Source organism: Petaurus breviceps, unplaced genomic scaffold (assembly GCF_028583685.1).
Source record: "Petaurus breviceps papuanus isolate PSGF00001 unplaced genomic scaffold, PetGlider_PUasm1.0 90692, whole genome shotgun sequence".
Taxonomy (NCBI): Eukaryota; Metazoa; Chordata; class Mammalia; order Diprotodontia; family Petauridae; genus Petaurus; species Petaurus breviceps.
The window spans coordinates 4,446,664-4,468,396 of record NW_027187313.1 but is presented as its reverse complement, the minus strand read 5'-3'; the positions used below and the strand labels follow the sequence as shown (position 1 = coordinate 4,468,396).

The following is a 21,733-nucleotide window of genomic DNA, read 5'->3' as shown; positions in this document are numbered from 1 at the left end:
AGATAGATAGATAGATAGATAGATAGATAGATAGATAGATAGATAGAGACAGAGATGGATACAGACAGAAAGACAGAGGGTGAGACAGACAGAGAGACAGACACACAGACAGAAAGACAAAGACAGGCAGAGATACAGAGAAACACAAAGAGAGACAGCAACAGAGAAATAAAGAGAGAGAGACAGATACACAGAGAAACAGACAGACACAGAGAGACAGAGAAAGACAGAAACAGAGACTGCGAGAGAAAGGGAGAGAAGATGATGGTAAGGGCAATTTGTTGGAAAACACAGGAATGGATGGGATGTATCAAGGATCATGTAGAGGTGTTGTTCTTGGGAAGAAGGGCCACCTCATCATTGGTTAGTCAATCAACAAACATTTATTAAGGACTTACTATGTGTCATACTTGAGCTAAGCACGAGAGATGCAAAGACCCAAATCATCCTTGTTCTTAAGGAGTTTCCATTCTAATGAAAGAGGTAGCATGTGTATGATTAACATATCATGTACCATATACATAATACCATACCATATTCCATGAGCATAAAATACATACCACATAGAGAATAAATGGAAGGGAATCTAAGGGGGGTAAACTATTTCTAATTTTGGTTTCCTGAGAAAGGTCTACAGGAGGTGGGATTTTATTTGAATATTTGGAAGAAACTAGGGAAACTAAGAGGTAGAGAGAGAAAATGCTCAACATCTCACTTGCCCTAACTCAAATGTATGATCTGTTGTTGTCTTATTTCTTCTATATTTACGTCATGTTTCATATAGCCTCCCTTCTCATACAGCTGCCACTAATTCAGGCCCTCAATATCTCACTCTTTAACTATGGCAATAGGCTTTTAGGTGGTCTTCCTACTTCAAGTCTTCCCCCATTCCAGTCCTCCCTCCTCTTAAGCAGAGCGATCTTCTTAAACTTCAGGTCTAACCATACTATCCCTTGAACCCCACCCATTCAATCAACTCTACTGACTCCCTATTACCTTAAGATTCAAATATGAGATCTTCTGTTTACCTTTCAAAGCCTTTAACAACCCAAGTACCTCTGTCCTTCCTATCTTTCCAATCTTCACATACTTTTTTTTTCCCTCTACATTATTACTGCCTCCTTAGTGTCTTCGTATGAGACACCCCATCTCTCTCCATTTGTGCCTTTTCACTGACTGTTCCCCATTCCTGGAATGCTCGTTATCTTAATTTCTTCCTCCTGAATTTCCTGGTTCCCTTCAAGATTCAATTTAAAAGCCCCCTTTTGCAAAAAGCCCCCTTCTTCCACCACAGCACCTTCCCTCTGAGATTACTTTCAGTGTATCTTGTAATTATCTTGTTTGTACATGTCTGTCTGCATTATCTCTTCCCCATTACACTGTGAGCTCCTTGAGAGCCTGGATTCTTTCTGGTTTTGTGTTTTTTACTTTGTTTTGTATTCTCAGGGTTTAGCATTATGCCTAACAGCTGGGTGGCACAGTAGATAGAATGCTGAATCTGAAGTCCTGAGTTCAAATTCAACTTCATACACTAGGCTAGGATAGTCACTTACCTTCTGTCTGCCTCACTTTCCTCAAAACTACCTCACAGGGTTGTTGTGAGGATCAAATCAAATGAGATAATTTGTAGAACAATAGAACAATACCTGGCACATAGTAGGTATTTAATAAATGCCTATAGCTCATGATGAAAAGCTTCCAGAGCTTTTTTTTTTTCCCAGACAAATCCTTTGTAAAGCCAAGGTCACTTCCTTCACACAAGGATTTTTAGAATGTAAGCTCCTAGAAGGCAGAAGATACTTACCTTTTTTATTCACCTTTATATAGCACAATGATTATAAAAGATCGTTGCATTAAACAGTAGCATCCAAGTAAGTATTTAGTAAAAATGCTCATTTAAAAAATTATAAGTGACTTAACTGAGTTTACCTAACCTGATTTTATGAAGACTGACACCTTTTTTTTTTAACTGTACTCCATCATAGAGAGCATAAAGCAGAAACTTTCAATGGGCATCCCTCCAAAAAGTTTTTGGATGAAGAATGGCCTGTAATGGATCTGTTAACAGAACTTTGCCTTCTCTTCTTTAGCCATGGTTGGGTACTTCTGGAATGAAGGTCTACAGGAAGTCCCTCTGTCAACTTTGGCTTGGGGGTCAAGAAATTTAAACTTCTGCCACTATTTGGGTCTATAATACAATCATCACCTGACTTCTTTCCAATGTCCTAGCCGTAAACAACTTGGTGATTATTTCAAAATGAAGAATGAGCTACTTGGCAAATATTAGGAATGTAAGGCACGAGGAGAGAGGAAGTTGTGGTGTCTGGGGATTATAGATTGAATCAGAATCAGGAAGACTTGAGTTCAAGACCCATCTCTTAAACATATTGGCTCTGAGATCTGGGGAAAGTCATTTTAATTCTCACTGCCTCAAGGCAGTTCCCTGAAATTATAAATTGCAGAGCAGGTACTAATTGGGATTCATGGAAGAAGGTTCCTCACTGGCAGTTTCCTGAACAGATAAAATCACAGAACTGGTCCCATCCACCCACCCATCCACTCAACTCTCCTGACAAAAATAAAAAGTAAGACTCAAAATCCAAAGAGTTATCATGTTTTAGATCATCTAGAGTAGACATACAAACTCACACAACCAACGAATACTAACAGCTTTGTTTAATATTTAGTTAACTTTTTCATATTTTTTAAAACAATTGTACAATATTTTTAAATAATACTGTAATACCTGAAGTTGGTCATATGGTGTTCTTTCATCCCATCTACAGCAGTAAGGATATTTCTCACACTAGGTTTCTTAATAGGTCATCTGAATAGCGAGAAGTGTGGTGGTTGTCTTCAATCATTAACCAAAAATAATGAATGGACCAATCTCCAAAGAAAATAACTGAATGGTGAGTTAAAAGCCATGATGCTATTAGAAAGTGACACATGTATGTTCAAGGGAAGAGGTTTGGCTTCATGAGAACATGCCCCCTAGTTTAAGGGAAGTGGGAAGGGGGGAAGAGGGAGAGGGAGAAGAAGATGAAGAAGGAGGAAAGGAGAGCAGAGGAAAGGAGAGGAGAAGAAAGCAGATGAAAGAGAGGAGAGGAGAGAAAAGAAGAGAAGAGGAAAAGAGAGGAGGGGAGAGGAAAAGAGAGAAGAGGGAAGAGGAGGGGAGGGGAGGGGAGGAGAGGGATGGGAGAGGAAAGAAACTACCTAAGGACTGATTAGTTTGGCAGTCTGGAAAATGGGAGGCTTAACACTAAAAAGGTACCACAATCAACTTCTAACTATAGGGAATCCTTGGGGCAACTTCATTGCATGCCAGCTAGTGATGATAGGGCTATAATTTCTACAACATAGCTCATCTGTCCTAAGGATGCCCCTGTTCTTATAGGGCCCTCTTTTATAACCTGAGGGTCAATGGTGGTAGCATGGGACCAAGACCAAGAGAAAGAGAAAAGTAGAGAGATGGAATAGAGGAAAATAGAGGAAGGGGATCCTATAGAAACTCAGGGGAGGGGATTGTGAGAATAAAATGGAGAAGGGTGTTCAGGGGAGAATGGACTAGTCAGTAAAAAGGGAATAAAAGATGATAAGAGAAGAAGATGGAAGAGAAGGAAGATAGTGAAAGTGATAAGGAATATGAACAAAAGGGAAAGAAGAAAGGAAGAAAGAGCGAGGGAGGCAACACATGAAAGGCAAAAGCAGAGAAGGGGCATGATCCCAAGATCTTCAAGGCCCATCAGCATACTCATTGCAAGGGTGGGAAGACACTGGTGTTGCCATTCCATCACTTTTCTAGAGAAAAAGGAGGCAAAGTCAGTACCAATGGTAGCTCCTTTACCTTACCCCAACTCCTGTCTCATGCTTACTTTTTAAAAATTGCTATTATTATTAATTAATACTAAACCACTCTCATCAAAGAGAAATCTCTGATGAGAGAGCAGGGAAATAGAAAGATCTTGCCAAAGTCTCAGCATTTCACCTTAGGTTGTGTACTGACATCAGGGAAGTGCTAGTGAACAGAGTCCTCTATTGGCCCTGATAATAGATCCCTGGAGATCCCTCAAGTAGGTCTACCGAAAGGTGAAAAGCAAGAACCAGCTCTGCTCATCCTACAGAGCTGGAAGGCTGGCCTTCAGAAAGCAGACATAGTGACATCATTAATTTCTTTGAACCCAGGCTTCAAACTCCTCCTTACTTATGACAGACTTCACTCTCAAGAAGAAGGGGCAAGGCCAAGTTTATAGACATATAAGTGGAACTGTAGACCATCTATAGAGCTGGTACCCCCCGAAAACTGAGAGATATTCGTAAGGCATATGAGGAGGGCTCATTCACTCTTGCTTTTCAGCCACCTCCAAAGGTCTCTCAGGAGAACAGTACCTAGAGACTGACTGTGGCAGTCCCCTTAGAGTCATCCTGTGGGGAACAGGTTTCTATATTCACCTTAATTACACGTTTGGAGGGTGAATGAACACATCTCAACTGTTCTCACAAAAATCAAGGTCTAGCTTAATTCAGTCCCTGGCCTCACCAAACATCTACTCCTTTCCCTCACCTTCCCCATGTCTTTTCAAGTAAGGAATGCAAGGTCAAAGGCAGTGAAGCTTGGGGTAGGCTTGAACATTTGGGGTAGCATCTGAGGGAGATAGCATAGTCTGAATATCATCTTAAGAGGCCAGTGGCGAAAGTTGAAAATAAAATCTATTCTCATAGAGAGCCGGGTGTCGATTATGACAGCCCTTGGACTTCCACCAGGTTTCCCTAGATGAAATCTTTGTGCTGCCTGGCCTCAATTTGTAGTGGGGGGACACCTTCACTGAAGTCCTTACCCCCGGAAAGGTCATCAAGAGAAAAGATCTGCAACATTAGCTGAATAATTTAGCAAGATCAATAGGGAAAAAGTAGCTAGGAGTGTTTTCTTTTTTTTTTTAATGAGCACTTTGCAAGCTGCAACACTGTCATGAAGGAAATTAACCCCTCCTATGATGATTATCAGGTGAACACAATGTCTATAGGTGGGAGTAGGTATGGTAAGAAGACTAAGAAGAACCTGGTAGTTTGTCCTTCTGTGGACAAAATGTTCAAACAAAATAGATTTCTCTCTGGCCGGAAAATGTTCATGCTAGAACCAGTGTTGCAGGAGATAATCAAGAGGGGGACAATTTTGTGCCCCAACTTTTCTTCTCCAATGGAAAAGGCATAATTCCACAAAGCAGAACATCCATCCTTCTGAAGGGGAGGAAGTAGGGAATTCACTTCCTCCTTACCAGGGAATTAGAAAAAGATCCACTTGCCCAGGGGTGTTTACATTTAGTTCTTCCTGGATGAAAAAAAAAATGGCCAGAAGTTCAGGAAAGTTCTGAAGGTCCACTCCTATACTATGATGCATGAAAATATGGCAGATCTCACCTTGAAAGAGAAATACCCTAACGGTCCTAATGAGGCAGAGGAAATAAAGAGAAATGAGAGAGATGGACAGAAGCCTTTCTCAAGATGAGTTTTGTTTTGTTTTGGTTCTCCCCTCGCCCAAATTCTATAGCTCACTTACAATCTGTTTAGTAAGGAATGAATGGGGAATAGAGGAGGTGGTCATTATTTGCTTCAGTCTCATCCCATTGGCACCTTTGTGAAAATCAGGGGTTCTGTGGTGGGTGAATTCAAAACCATCTTTTGTCATAATTGTCACGTTTACGCCACACTACAGACTATAGATGCTTGGTAAGTCTAATGGACTGAACTCTCAGCCCTTCCTCTGAGTATATCCCTCTCAATGCGGGACAGGAGAGAGACACAGTCAGGAGCATAGGGTTCAGACAGAGGGAGAAAGGAAAGCCTCTGCATGAAAGATTTTTCATCTGGAGCATGGAGCAGTTTGATGAAATTCTTAGAAAAGTGAGTGAAACAAATCGACAACAACAATAAAAATCCTAAAGAAATCCCTCAAAGGAAAAGGGCGTCATAGGAAACCTCAGGCTGGCAAGGTCATGCTGAAGAAGAATTTCATACCAAAGAAGTCCTGCAGAGAGCAGTGAACAAGTCTCCCTGGTTTATGTTATTCTGCCTTTGGAGGTTTCAGGAGTCCATTAAAAAAAAAAAAAGTTTAATCAACAACCGACCCCAAAGCCTTCCTCCCTCCTGCTCAGTCTTGGTGGCTCCCTGAAGCCATCCTGAATCCTAGTTGTCTCTGTTATCTCCATAATCATTGTACAGGACACTGAGCATCTGCTCCTCACAGGTTTTCTTGAGGTCTCGGCTAAGTTCCGACCACTCCAGTCCGTAGGGCTTGATCTCCCGATAGCGGCAGGCCAAGTACTTGAGTGAGGTGCGCTGCAGGCTTATCTTGGGTTCCTGGAGGAGGCCATTGCACCAGTTACTGAGGTCTCCAAGTTGGGAGAGGATGAGTCCAGCTTTCCTGTGGGTCAGATATGAAGACAGTCGATTAGTGAGTGAGTCCGTTAAGAAGACAGGCAAGGGAAAGAGCAAAGGGACAGAAGGAGAAGTGGAGGAAATGAATAAAAGAGAGCGAAGAGAGTGGAGATGTAGGAACAGAGGTTGGCCATATGTTGTAATGGAAAAAGGAGGTAGAGAAAAAATTAAATAATGAAAGAGAAGTAATATGAATGAAGACACATACACACACAAGAAACAATGAGTAGCTGGTTTTCAGTGGCAAAGATAAATGAATCCCTTAATCTGTAAAAGAACAGACTACTTGTGTCCATGCATGAAAACTGGTTTGTGTTGAAGGATCAATCAATTCAGAAAGACATTAAAAAAATTCAAATAACCAAGATATTTTTTTTATGCCATGATTCTCTCTCCTTCCACAAGGAAAAAAAAAATAAAACAAACAAAACATCTGGAGTAATAAAAGTTGTCATGTTTCAGTAGGGGTTATTTTGTTTGTTTTTGTTTTAATTTGCTTTTTGGAGGGGGGAAGGCAGAGCAATTGGAGTTAAATGACTTGCCCAAGGTCACATGGTTAGTAATTGTTAATGTCTGAGGCCACATTTGAACTCAGGTCCTCTTGACTCCAGGGCCAGTGCTCTATTTACTGTGCCACCTAGCTGCCCCATTTCAGTAGTTTTAAACTTTGGATAAAGACATTAAACTGTATACAAAGCTGCCATGGATTCAGTGATGCAGATGCTGGAACAATCAATTGTAATGTAAGGACGATAACTGTAAGTACAATATTATGACTGGCTCACGCTGATAATACAGTCTTTCTTGTACCTATCACCTCATTAACCTTTCCAGGTGGGGTCATGCTTCTTACCTCTACAGACCCCTGAGGGCTAGTTAGAAGGCTACATTAACCTGATTTAAATAACTAGAAATTTGCTCTGCCTTCTCGTACTAAGATTCTATGTTTCTGGAGTCAAAGAGAATGAATACTAGGGGTGGGATGTCACCCCTATGAGAGAAGAGCAAAGATGGGGATCATAGCCCCATATACCTCAATGCAGTATGCTCATAGCCTTCCTCAAAAGTAAGGGAACATTATTAGATCACTGAAACTTCCTTGAGGAGAGATGACCATAAGGGAAACTAGACTAAAGCTCCAACAGTCTTTGTGAATACATTTATCTTTCTCCAAAGCAACCTTTTTTTCCATTAAGTCCTCATGGGATATACTTAATATAATAAGTCCTTAGATCTCAGGACCTCCAATTCATTGAGTCAGGATCAGAAACATAAGAAAGGAAGAGGATCACCTTATTCAATGGTTAGCATCTTTTAAAGTTAAGTTGACAGTAAAAGGAAGGTTCAGGGAAGGATAGGTATAGATAGGGAGGTGACAGAGAGAAGGTAAAACTAATCAGGATTATAGAAGGTGAAACCTGGAAGGAACCTCTGGGGTCATTTAGTGTAATCATATCTGACCACCCTCTAGAATTTAGTCAATAATTGGCCATTCAGCCTTTTATTGAACCAACCTTTATTAAGTGGGAATCACCTGAAGTCACCCAGTCAATTTTTGGATAACCAATATTTAGCAAGGTTTTTCTTGTTCTTACTTACATTGAAACAAAATTATCCCTAGTTATTTCCTCTGGTCCAAGTCAGATCAAATTAAATTATTCTACTACATTATAACCCTTTATACTCCAGCTTTCTTCCCTTTTCTTCACTAGATGTCTCCGGTTCCTTCTATCAACATTACATGTGCAATACCAAGGCTTCTTAACTTCCTGGTTTCCTTCTTTGGAATAACAATGTTCTTCTTCTTTTTTTTAATATGGCACCCAGGACTGATAATAATTCTTCTATGATGTAACTATGGCAGAATACAATGGGCTTACTACATTTCTTGCTCTGCAAACTATGTCCTTCAAGTGTAATCTAAAATCATATCCTTTTCTTTCCTCCTTCCTTGCTTCTCTCCTTCCTCCCTTCTTTAACTTTTTTCCTTTTTATTTATTTTTCTTTCTTTTTCCTCTTTAAGGAATAGAGTGTGGAGGTGGGTTTATGGCACTCTGCTGACTTACACCAGTTTGCAATCCCAGATTTTGAGTTGACACTGCTCTATAACCATCTCTTGCCATCTCATACTTGTGAAATTGAATTTTTAACCAAGTACATGTCTTTACATTTGTCTCCATCAAATTTTATCTTATTTGATTTTGCCCATCATTCTAGAATATAGATTTTTTTATTCTGTCAAAGTGCTACCTATCCCTCCCAGTTATCTCTAATTTGACAAGCCTACCACCTATTCATTTATATGAGTGATTGATTAAAATGCTGAAAAGACCAAGCCTATGGACATATTCCTGATATACTCCACAAGAAAACACCCTCCAAGTTGATATCAAGGCTTTAATAATTACTCTTTAGGTTTAGTTATTTAACTATGTCCACTCCACCTGAAGATGCTATTTTCTAATGTTATATTTCAATTTTCTCCATAAGGGAATTTTAAAAGACTTTGCCAAATTATTTACAGATGTAAAGAGAAATGTTGTCTGTTCCATCCTCCTGGTTTACCAGTCAAGTAACCCAGAAAAATAGGAAATGAGGTTAGTGTGTCATGATTTCTTCTTAATAAAGTCATCCTGACTCTCAGTGATCATTGCTTCTTTGCTTAAGATAATCACAAACCATCCCTTTTTTTCTTTTTAACTTTTCCAGGAACTGAAGTGAAGCTCACTAGCCTGTAATTTCCACACTGGATTCTCTTCTTTTTTTCTAAAATAAATTCCTTTAACCTTCACTAGTCCTACAACACCACTCTTGTTCTTCATGATCTCTTACTAGACGAGAAGCTCCTTGAGGGCAGGGACTTTCTTTTTTTGTATTTGGATTCCCAGTGCTTAACACAGTGCCTGGCATGCAGCAGGCATTTAATAAATGCTTAGTACTTATGAAGATTTCAGACAAGGAATGATAGTGGCTTAGCAATCACATATTCCCATTCTTCCCAGTAGCCCAGGATAGAATTTATCTGGGCCTGATGATTTTCATCTGAGCCTTGAGTTCCTAATTGGAGGATAAGTAAGATGATGAAGTAAATAACATCTACCTCACAGGACTGATGTAAGGATCAAATGAAATAGCACATGGAAAGCACTTCATAAACCTTATTACATTTAGTACAATCAGTTATTATTAATAAACTTTATTAATAATGATATATTATTATTGGCAGCAAAAGGTATGCTATTTGCTTAATTATATCAGATTTCAATTACCCATAACCCATTTCTGCTCCATCTTTTCAAGTCCCCAAATCATTCTTCTTTGGAGGGAAACAAAAAAACAACAGAAAAAAGGTTTTCATCCTTTTGCGTTTCCTTCCATCACCTGTTAATATCGTTCCATCTCCCCTAAGTAGCAATTTTATCCCTTCTTTGAACCTTTACTTTTTTCAATATAGCTCAACAAAATTATTTGTTATTCTTAGCCTCCTTCCTCAGTTTTAACTAGCTTTAAGTTTTAACTCTCTGGATGCTATTTTTGCAAAGCTGCATCACACTTTTGTATTCAAGCTATGCTATCTAACCTTATTTCCAATTCCTTTAGTCCTTTTCTCAAACTAAATTAGTTTATGAATTCTCTGCACAGCCACATCAGTCTTTTTAGACAGATCTCCTCCCCCTTTAATTATTAGAATTGTTTTGGATTGCACCTGATGAATTTAAGTGTTTTAAGTGTTGACGGCTTCTTACCTCTTTGGAGACAACTTTCCATGTAGAATTTTAACCCACATTATCCTACTGATTCTCTCTAAACTCATTTAAATCTGCTCTCTCCAAATCTAATGTGTCTATTGGATTATGTTAGAATTTATCACATATTCTAACCCAGAACATTTAATTTGCCCCCAAGCTTCCTATATTTGGCAACTAGTATCTCCTTGGTAGGCAGAAACAAGTTGGGAATTACAGTTCTTCTAGCCACTGCATCAACCTTTTGAAAGAACGAAAAAGGATCATTAAGGTTAGTGAAGAATTTATTAGCTATTCTATTTTTCCACAAAGAGAGCTCTAACAGATGTTCAGATAATCAAAGTCTGTCATTATGGTGCTGTGGATATGCTTATGATATGCTTCCTGAAAGCCTTGTCTATTTCCTCCTTCTGAACAGGTGGTCTATAGTATGCCCCACAACCATGCCACTTTTTTTTCTCCTCCTCCCGATCTTCCTTAATATATTCTTTTTTTTTTTAAAGCAATCGGGGTTAAGTAACTTGCTCTTACACGGCCAGTTATTTTGTGTGAGTGCCAAGTAACTGAGGCCGGAATCGATCCCGGATCTCCCGACCCCAGGGCCAGCGCTCTTACTGTGCCACCTGGCCGCCCCTTCCTTAATATATTCTTCATGTCTTGTGCATAGTTTTTCTTGGTATACTATGTTACTACCCATCTCACCCCAACCTTCATCCATTCTTTCACTGTTGAATAATATGATGTACCTTTCCAATGCCTCATTACATTCAGGAGACCCATTTCACCAAGACTCAGTGATATCTATTGACTCAGATTTGTTTCCTTGCCTAGAGATCCCTGGATTACCTTGCCCATACTCTGTGCCTTTGTGCTTATGGGGTTTTGTTTCCTGTATCTTCACTGTCATTCCTTTTTAAAAAATGTCATAACTGCTATTATTTTCTATGCTATCTAACTTGATAGAACTATCTAGTTCCTTCCTTGCTCTAAGGAAGGTTCAGCCTGGGAATTATAGTAGAATAATGGCGGGGGGGGAGTAATTTAAATACTAGAGCAGATCTCCATGAGTTCAAGCCACCAAACCTAATTAAACTCCATTCTATGATAATGAAGAAATTTATGAATGTAATTAATGAGCCACTCTTGGTTATGTTTAAGGAATCAAGATAGATGAATATTACAGCAACTTACCAGAAAGGAAGGACAGACTTTTCAAACTATAGGTGGGATTATTGTTCTTGGAATAATTATAGAATGGATTACAAAAGGAATTTTTATGAACCCTTAAAGAAAAAAAATGTTCTCTATGAACTAGCATTAAGAACAAACCATTTTGTTTACACTATTTAAAACATATGGTTAAAAACAGGAAAAAAGTTGGAGGTATAGACATGATTGGATTTCAGTGAGTAATTTGGTGGTCTCCTAAAATTCATTGGGCCAGAATGGGAAAAGGAAGTTAAAAGATGACAGTACAATTAGGTGGGTACAAGACTGACTGTCTAGGCTCATTGAGTTTTAATTAAGGATTGATGAACACCCAGGGGAGTTTCCTTGGGCTCAGTCCTGGGAATTTTTCTGGTCAGCATTTTTGTCAATGATTTGATCTGAATCAATTATCTGAAATCTCAGATAATAAGAATAAGAACATGAATAAGAATAGTTAGCTATTTATATAGTGCATACTATATGCCAGGCATTGTGATAAGGGCTTTGCAATTATTATCTCATTTGATCCTCATAATAACCCTGGGAAGTAGATGCTATTTTTATTCCCATTTTATAGATGAGGTAACTGAGGCAGACAGATGTTACATGAATTGTCCATGGTTAGTTACATAGCTAGTAAATAGCTAAACTGGATTTGAACTCAGATCTTTCTGATTCTTCCTATACCATCCCATTGTTCCTATGGCATAAATTATCAAACGTGTGGAAAAAAATAAAGCTAGGAAGGATAGCTAACAGATTAGATGAGAAGACCAAGATCCATGAGGACCTTGACAGACTGAGTTAATGATCTGAGGCAAATAAGATTTAATTCAATAAGAAGAGATAAATGTCAAATTCTGCACCTATGTTCAAAAAATCTGTATTAGCACAGGCTAGTAAAAAATGACCACAAAGCAGTTAATAGGAAAAAAAGGCAGGTATGAAGTTAATGAGAACTGAAAATGGGCAAGAAGAGTCTGGATGCCCTTCAGCCATATTCAGTGGCTCCTTTTTACTTACATGATAAAGTATAAACTTCCAAGTGTCAGTCTGGGGTGCTCTTCATATGTTGGTTCCAACCTACCTTTCATACTTCTTCCCTCACAATTTCCACCAAATTAAATTCCTGTTTGATTCCTGATTTCATCTTGCACTCTCCTGTCTCCATGGATTCTTATTCATTCTCTCCACAATGCCTGGGACATGTTAATTTCCTACCTTTTGAAATCCTCTTTTTCTGTGGCTTTGACATAGTAGATACTTCATTAATGTTTGTTGAATCCACAAGTTGTACTGATAAAACTATGGTGTCCATACTGAGGCATGTGACAGTGTTGTCTTCTGTACTAGTCAGATCACAGCTGAAGCATGATCTCTATTTTTAGGATCACACTACAAAAGCGCTGCTGAGGAGGTGATGTGGCTTACTTGGAGTAAGGTTACATTGATAGTGAGGAACCATAAACCAAGGCATATGAGTGTTGCTTAAAAGAATTTGTTTTCTCTGAAGAAAACTGGTGTGTGTGTGTGTGTGTGTGTGTGTGTGTGTGTGTGTATGTGTGTGAAGGAGGATGTTAAGGTCATAATGGGGTCAGGTATCAGTGATACAATAGTCTTCAACTATTTAAAGGGAATACATATGGAAGATAAATGTTCTGCTTGGTTCCACAGGACAGAAATGGGAGTAATGAGTAGGTAGACCTTGTGAAGAAATAAGTTTAGACTTGATACAGAAAAATAAAACAACTTCCTTACAATCAGAAGTATCCAAAAATTTAATAAATTATCTCAAGCAGCAGAAGCTTCCCTTCTCCCTCCCCAGGTCTTCTCATGTATGATCTAGAGGGGATTGTTGTCAGGCACATGCTGGACAGATACCCTTTGAGGTCCCTTCCATTTCTGAACTCATGTGATTCTGGTAGATGACTACCTTCTGGGAAGGCTCCATGAGGGACTTGTAATTTACTTAGAGGTTAGACAAGATGGACTCTGAAGTCCTTTCAAAATAATATCTTGCATGATTCATTTACTAAGAGACCTCAGAAATGGCCCAGGTGGACCTCTGACTGGTCACCTTGAAAAATGACAATCTCTAAGACCATCTCACTCATTTAGGGAGAGCTTTCAAAGGTGAAAAAGTCTCATTCTCTGAGAGAATGATGAATGACGTCTACATGTAGGAAAGAAGGGTCTCTTATTCTTCACCTGAAGGTCAGCTCCCTTGCTAGCTTGACTCAACCTTCACTCTTCAGAGGAAAAATTGTGTTTCCCCAGCTCCGAACAAGTTATTATTTTTTCCCAGTCCATTTTTCCCCCCTGGCAACCAATGTCACTGAGGGTGATGTCACTGCATTCCAAAGAGTCTGCAATAGGAAGCCACAGAGATGGTGTGGGAGCAAAGGTGTTATGCTGCAAGAGTAATTTCTGGGCCGAGAGAGTAGTGTGGGGTCATATAAGGGGCAGTAATAGTCATCTCAGACTTCAAAGTTGGGTCAAAGGAAAATCAAACAAGCACTCTGCCTACTGCCTAAAATACCATCACCCATAAAATATTTCTCCTTTACCTATTGTCCTTTGTGGTTTGGCCAAGCTGACTGGCCAAGAAGATGTCAAGTTTCCAATTTGTCATCATCAAGGACTTAGGTGAACCCTTTTAACCTCTGCTAACGTATTTTCCTTCATCACTTATGGGGGGGGGGAGGATCTGGAAGGGTGAGTCTCTACATCATTTTCAAGTGCTAGAGAAGGAAAAATGTCCATTTTTTCCCCAAAGAAGGAAATTGACGAACTCTTCCTTGATCTTGTTCTTTTGTATTCTTAATTGTTTTCCAAAAATAATTAATGTTGATCTTCACTTTATCAAATTGAAGCTGAAGTTATGCTAACAATCCAGTGTTCTTTTATCACAGATTGATCCCCTATTTTCCCTTAAGTCCCGGTCTCCTATATTCTAGAAGAAAGAGGCAAAAAAAATTCCTGTTCTTCCAAGGAATGTCTCAGGTCACAAAGCCAACATGTTTACTGCATTTTTTTTTTCAAATTCTGAGGACATTAAGGACATTCAGAATGTTAACAATTTTCATGATGCAATGAAGTTCTGGGAGGTCATTTCTAGAAATATAGACTATGATTTCTGAGATGAGTGACTGCCAAGCAGAGAAAATAATTTTATTTCGGGAAGATAAACATACTTTTATAAAACAAAAGAAAACAAAACAAAAAACAAAAACCTCCCTTCTTCCTATAAAAAATGAGAAACTAGGAAAAAGGAATGGCATGGGCTCTTGTTCTTCTGGAACATGATAGATGATGAAATGACTAGATTCAGTTTGATCTTGTTTAGAGGAAGGCAAACAAGATAAAAAAAAAACTGATAGTTTCTATGGCACTTTGTTTAGTTTCAAGGAATTGCACAAGAGGAATTCTAAAGGGATGTAACAAATTCATAAAGAATTTATATGTACTCTATATATCTATGTTATAATGTATGAAATATGTTTTCATACTCTCGGAAGCCCTTGTTTTCCTTAGGGCATCAAAGAAGGGCTATCTGTTGAATCTTCTATCCCAATCTTCCTAAATCCCTTCTAGGAAATAAATGTTTTAGCTCAGCCATTTTCACCATTTGAAACGTCACCACCTAAAACATCTTTTAGGGCTCAGCTAGGAACATCCTCTAGGCTTAGGGCACAGGTATTTTGGGATCTTAGGGAATGTGTGTTAGATTGTACTAATCAAATCATGTTTGAACAGAACTGAGGTTGACAGAGCAACATAAAAGCTGAGGTTTCTTTTTTTTCTGAGCAACTAAGCTCATCCAGGAAAGTTCATGGTGAAAATTCATGACTAGATTGTCTATAGCTTACTGGGGTCAATAAACGTGGAAGGTGCGGGGCGGCCAGGTGGCTCAGTGAGTAAGAGCACTGGTCCCAGAGTCGGGATGACCTGGGATCAAATCCGGGCTCAGATACTTACCACCACACCCAGAAATAACTGGCTGTGTAACCTTGAGCAACTTACTTAATCCCAATTACTTAAAAGAAAATAAGTGGAAGGTTCTAAGAGATTTAAATCAGACAATACAATTTGCCAATTACCTGGGGCCTAATTCATCCTCACATCTCCAAGTGAACTCGCCAAAACTCTCGTAATGCTGGTTATAATGATAGAGGACTCGGTGGAGGCTGGGAGAGCCAAGGTCCAAGAGGGTATTATATGCAGTCTGTTGTTCCTTCCCACTGGTATAGCCATTGAAGAGATTGTAGATCTTGTCTGCTATTTCTGAGAAGAAGGAAGAAAGGAAAGGCCATGACTATATAAAGAGACATACATATATAGATGATTATATGTGCATAATATATGTATATATGTTTATATATACCTATATGCACATGTGTGTGTATGTGGATGTATGCACACGATCATCTGGGTCAAGCTCAGTTCAATTTAATCTAATTCAACAGATATTTATTAATTACCTATGTTATTAAGTGAAATGCACCATGGTAGGTAGTAGAGACAAAAATAAAAGGTTGACCTTTCCCAGAAGGAATTTAAATTCTATTGTGGGATAACATACTACTCCTGCCTCAGAGATACACAGAGTACCAGTCTGGTGATTTAAGTCCTCCTGACTACAGGTGAGCACTCTATCCAATTAGCTTTTTTCCCTTACACAGCAGTTGCCTTTCAATTAAAGAAAAAAATAACATCCAAGTATGCCAGGTCTCAGGTCACTTTTATGCTCATTTGATTTCTGTTTTAACCCATGGGCAGGGAAAAATGGCATCATCTGGAAGATGGCTGACAACCATATCCACATCATCTTTCACCTCAAATACACTTGTATCCTGAGCTTCCCTTTCCTTGTGGAAGGCACCCTTGTCCTTCTATTCACTGGACATTGTAAGCTAATAATCCTCACATCATCCAGAATTTCACATCCTCAGCTCTTCACTCCTGCCAAACCCTGTTAATTCTACCTTCACAGCATCTCTTCCATCTGGCTCCTTGACCAGTACCATTGTCCAGGCACTTATTATCTTGAGCCTGCACTATTGCTATAGCCCTTAACAGGTCTTCCTGCCATTGGTGTCTCCCTTCTTCAATATATTCTCCATGCAAGTATTAGTCAATCAATACATTTATTAAGTGATGTACATTTACATTGTACAATGTACAGTCAGACACTAAGTTAAGGATCATAAAACCATAAATGAAACAATTGCTGTCCTTCCGGAGTTTATAGTCTAACTGGAAAAAAAATCATGTGCTTAATGTAAAATGTATATACATACAAGATACATACAGCGTAGATAGAAGGTAACTTTTGAGATGAAGTCACTAGCAGCTGGGGGGGGGGGGTGGGAACTAGGAAAGACTCCTGAACCAGGCAGCATAAATTGATATTCTTATAGAGTACAGGTCTGACCATGCTACTCTCCTCCTCAAGAAGCTTCACTGTCTCCCTACTGCCTCCAGAATAATAAAATAGACACTTCTCTGCTTGCCATTCAAAGCCTTCCACAACCAAACTCCATCGTTAAATTTTGCCCTCTGCTACATTCCAGACACACTGACCTACATGCTGTTCTTCATACGTGAGATTCCATCTCCCATGTCTGTGACTTCATGAAGGACATGCACCATGCCTAAAATGAATTCTCTTCTCATTTTTGCCTCATGGCTTCCTTCAAGGATCCTCTCAAATATCATCTGTGACAGATCATTTTATAGTACCCTTTTCACTGAATCAGTTGAATCAAATTGAATGAAAAAATCACATGTTCACAGGAGGGATGGGATTACTTGACAATATTGCCAGTTATGCAGAATTCAGATTAAAAACATAGGCTCTATCTATCCAAGATGATTTTCCAACTTTGTAACAATTGGAACTCTAACCCTGTACTGAATTGTGCATCTCAATGATGGTTGTTCACATAACAGTGCCTCTCGTTTGTAGCTCAATAACCTCTTAGGATTCTTTGTGCCCTGTAGTTTATACAGGTCCTAGGAATAATGTCTGAGGGAGAAGGTTTCTGTATTAGGTAAAAGTATCATCGGAAACCTAGTGTTTGCCTGCAACTCTAAGGACCTCAACCTTTAAAGTCAAAATACCTCTTATAGTAGAGTATTTCTTGTTGTTGTTGCTGTTGAGCTATTTTTTTTGAGTCATGTCTGCCTCTTTGTGAACCCATTTGGAATTTACTTGGCAAAATTACTGGGGGGGGGGGGAAGCCAGGTGGCTCAGCAAGTAAGAGCACCGGCCCCAGTGTCGGGATGACCTGGGGATCGAATCCGGGCTCAGATACTTAGCACCACACCCAGAAATAACTGGCTATTACTTAACCCCAATTGCTTTAAAAAAAATTACTGGAGTGGGTTGCCGTTTCCTTCTCCAGCTCATTTTTCAGATGAGGAAACTGAGGCCAACAGGGTAAGTGATCTGCTTAGGGTCACAGAGCAAGTAAGGCCAGCTAGTAGGCTGGATTTGAACTCAGGAAGATGCATCTTCCTGACTCCAGGCCCAATGCCCTGTAGTAGAATAGAACTAGACTCAATACATTACTTTAAAGGAAGCCTCAGTCCACTCTTCCATTTGTCAGAGATTACATTGGGTCAATGGGCCCGCTGCAACAGTGTCTTGTAGTTTGTAAAGCACTGTACTTAAATTATCTCATTTAGCTATTTTTTGACTGAACATGGGAGCTTTCAGGAGGATTGTTGTAGTACAGATCTAGGGAAATCTGAGACTTAGACTCCTGGATGTTGAGAAAGAGATCCTGGGCAATAATAAGTCTTGGACTAAGATTCCAGTAGAGATGAGCATGGGGTTCCCAGAAACTGCCAAGGATTTGGATAAAACAGAGGAGTTCTGGAACTAATCAAGAGTTAGAAGCACGCGGTGTCAAGGGGACAGCGCCATGAAGCAGAAGAGAAAACCTGGGCTTTGCCATCCACTAGTACTGTCAGTTATTCAGACTCTGTATGTCTAAACAAAGGCATTAACTCTCACATTACATCAAGTGGTTTTCCCTTCTGAGAAAAAAAAAAGTGATAGGATGAAGAGGTCTAGTGCTTCGGACATTTCTGTTTCATAGTAAGTGCTTAATGCATGATAATTGACTGACTGATCAGGAAGATGGGACTCACAGGAAGTAGGATTCCTTGACTCCCCTGCAACAGAATGCTTTCTCCTGTTGGGAGGAGGGTTAGCTCAATCAGGGCAGTCCAGGAGTTCAGAGGTAAGATTATAGGTCCCTTGGAAGCTGATGCTCCCTAGAGGGAGAGGGCCCAGCTCAATAACTGACTTGATGGCTCTTCCCTGAGTAGATGAGCAGAACCTAGCTGACCTCTGATGGAATAGGACACCAGAAATGTCTGGAAAGCCTCAGAGCATGAGGTATCCCCCAGGCAATTTAGCATTGCTTGGGAAGCCACAGTTCTGGAGTGAAGTAGGAGGGTCTTGGATGCTTGTTTTTTTGGAGGACGGGTATAGTGGTTTCAGTAAAACAAGATTTGTCAAAGGCAAACTTTGTCTATTTCACCACTTTCTTCAGAAAGTGTCAGTCCTAGTAGGAAGACTCCATGGTGAAGAGAAAATTCCTACTTTTTGAACTAGTCTCCAAATACCTCCTCATTTCAACGAGAGAAGATAATCCTAATGTGATTCTAATATTCTAATACTAATACTTTCCTTCCAAACTCACTTGATCAACAAGTAATTATAAGCGCTTGCTATATGCTAGGCACTGTGCTAGGCACTGGAGAGACAAAGAGAGAAAAGAAATGCCCCATCCCACTCTCAGAGCTTACATTCTATTAGGTGGAGACAATATGTTCATATTTAAATTGATACCAAACATAAAAATAAATGCAAGATAAATTTTGGAAGGAAAACACTAGAAAGTAAGGGGACTAGGAAAGCTTTCATGGAAGAAAGTGCTTATTAAACTAAACTTTGAAGGAACCAGGTATTATAAGGAGTAGAGGTAATAAAGGACATTCCTTCCAATATGTAAGGACAGGGCCTCTTTGGTCCTTTTCGTAAAGGGGAAGAATCTCTAACCACAACATTCTTTGTCAAACCCTCGCTCTCTTACCTTGGGCTTTCACATCATCTACCACTGGGCAGGGGGTCTTCACTATCACATCACTTGGTCTGGAACGTCGTCCTGTGTTGTCCACTCCCCACAGGGTAAACCTGACAGGGAGTGTGGGAAGACACCAATATCATTATCACAATTTCTAAGAGAAAGCCACTTGAGAGACAGCTCTAGAGCACAGAATTTCAAGGCTATGACTTGCCCAAGAGATACTTACTGTGGGCCTTGAGAGTTTGAGGTATTACTTGTACCTTTTTGATGCAAAATAAGCAAAAAATTCTGTTAGTGCAGTCACCCATAACCATTCTGAGGTATGCCATATTCTTCTCTTTTTATTGTCTTTGTCTACCATTTTGTAGGCATTCAATTTACCCTTTTCATAGAGTTAGAAGGCAACTCAGAGACCACCTTAATTCAACATCTATTATTAGACAAGAATCTTCTTTGCAATTTACCCAGGTAATCATCCAGTGTTTGACTTAAGGCCTCCAGAAATGAAGAATCCCCACATTTCTCAAAAAAGTCCCTTCCAATATCAGATAGCTATCATCCTATGTTTATTTGACTACCTTGGATGACTTTTGTTTGGAAGCTCTTCAGTTTATCAGAAGCTTGTGGGAGTGTCTTAATCAGGGTAAATTAATAAAAAAAACCCTGATATTTGATACAATGCTTTGTATATTTTCGTGCTTTCCTGTATCCCATATGATATTTGTAATAGCCTTAAGTAGTGGATGGATTCTTATTCCCATCTTACAGACTGGAAAACTGAGGCTCAGAAAAGGTACATAACTTTCCCACCCACCTGCCTGGCAAAACTGAAGAAGAAAACACAAACATTCTCACAGAGTTTGCCTCTGTTTGACACTGACCCCTTTCACACTGACACTGTTCGTGTTGCTCTTGCAATAGGATGCTCTCCACTGAGACTCAGAGAGGTTGAGTGTGTTGCCTATAGTCACATAGTTTGGTCACAACAGAGGCAGAATTTGAACCTACTTGTCTGGAAGAGTAGATTTTATGCAGGACTTTGAGTCTGAAAGACCTTGGTTCAACCCCATTTCTCATACTTATTAGCTGTGTGACCCTGGGAAAATCACTTAATTTCTGGGTTTTAGGTTTTTTTTTTTTAACTAGTTGATGCATAGAATGTAGGGCGTGGAGTCAGGAAGACCTAAGTTGAAATCTTGCCTCTGACACTTACTAGCTGTGTGACTCTGGGCAAGTCACTTAGTCCTGTTTGCCTCAATTTCCTCATCTGTTAAAAGAGCTAGAGAAGGAAACAGCAAACCACTATGGCATCTTTGCCAAGCAAATCCCAAATGGGGTCATGAAGAGTCCAACATGACTGAAAAATGGCTAAAAACCAACAAAAATGAGTTGGTCTCAGGGATTTCTAAAGTCCCTTAGAGCTCTAAATTTACATTTTTGTGACCTACCTCAAAAGGTTGTTGAGAAGGTGCTTTGTAAAATTTTATGGTGTTATCTACAAACAGCTACTTCTGTTCTCTTAAAATAATACTAGTAATGAATCAGTTTAGATGGTGCTTTAAGGTTTCCAAAGCACTTTCTAAACATTATCCCCTATGGATTTCCCTCCGACATTTCAGTGAAGTAGATTGCACAAGCATAGTCAAAAAGCCTGAATTTGCAGCGAATCATTCTGGGTGCTACTTTATTATCAGTTCATAGTGACCCTATAAATAACCACTTTTAACACCTGGGGATGGTAACTCATTAATAGTAGTAAAAGCTAAAATTTATATAATGTTTACTTTGTGACAGACATTTTGCTAAGCACTTTATAATTATTATCTTATATAATCCTGACACTAATCCTGGGAGGCAAATGCTATTATAAGCCTCATTTTACAGATGAGGAAACCACAACAGAAGTGACTTTGCCCAGGTCACATAGCTAGCACATTTGATAGGTCACATTTGATCTCAGGTCTTTCTGAGTCCAGACCCCGCACTCTATCCACTGTACCACCTAGGTGTCAGTAGAACCCTTAAAGTTGGAAGAGACAGATAAAATAGTGGATGTAAAGTCTCGATCCAAAAAGATCTTGTCAGTTTAGAGTCTTGTATTGAATCTAATCAATAGGGAAAAATGTAAAATCTTATTCTTGGGTACAAAAAAATCAGCTTCATAATGACAAAACCAGGAGTTAGAGAAGGATGGGTAGATAGGGACTACTGTGGGGCAAATACATCTTGGAGTCTTCTGGA

The 21,733-nt window shown here is 39.4% G+C and overlaps 1 protein-coding gene across 1 annotated transcript in view; it reads right to left on the bottom strand.

Annotated features, from left to right (window-relative positions):
- Positions 1-2,598: 2,598 nt before the first annotated feature.
- The window catches only part of ASTN1 (astrotactin 1), a 472,084-nt gene continuing 452,949 nt past the window's right edge, over positions 2,599-21,733 (bottom strand). The window contains exons 21-23 of the mRNA XM_069065504.1: positions 19,499-19,599; positions 15,491-15,674; positions 2,599-6,421 (exon numbers count right to left, since the gene is read on the bottom strand). Of these exons, the coding sequence (XP_068921605.1) occupies positions 6,184-6,421; positions 15,491-15,674; positions 19,499-19,599 (523 nt within the window). The 3' untranslated portion in view covers positions 2,599-6,183. The remainder of the gene's footprint in view (positions 6,422-15,490; positions 15,675-19,498; positions 19,600-21,733) is intronic.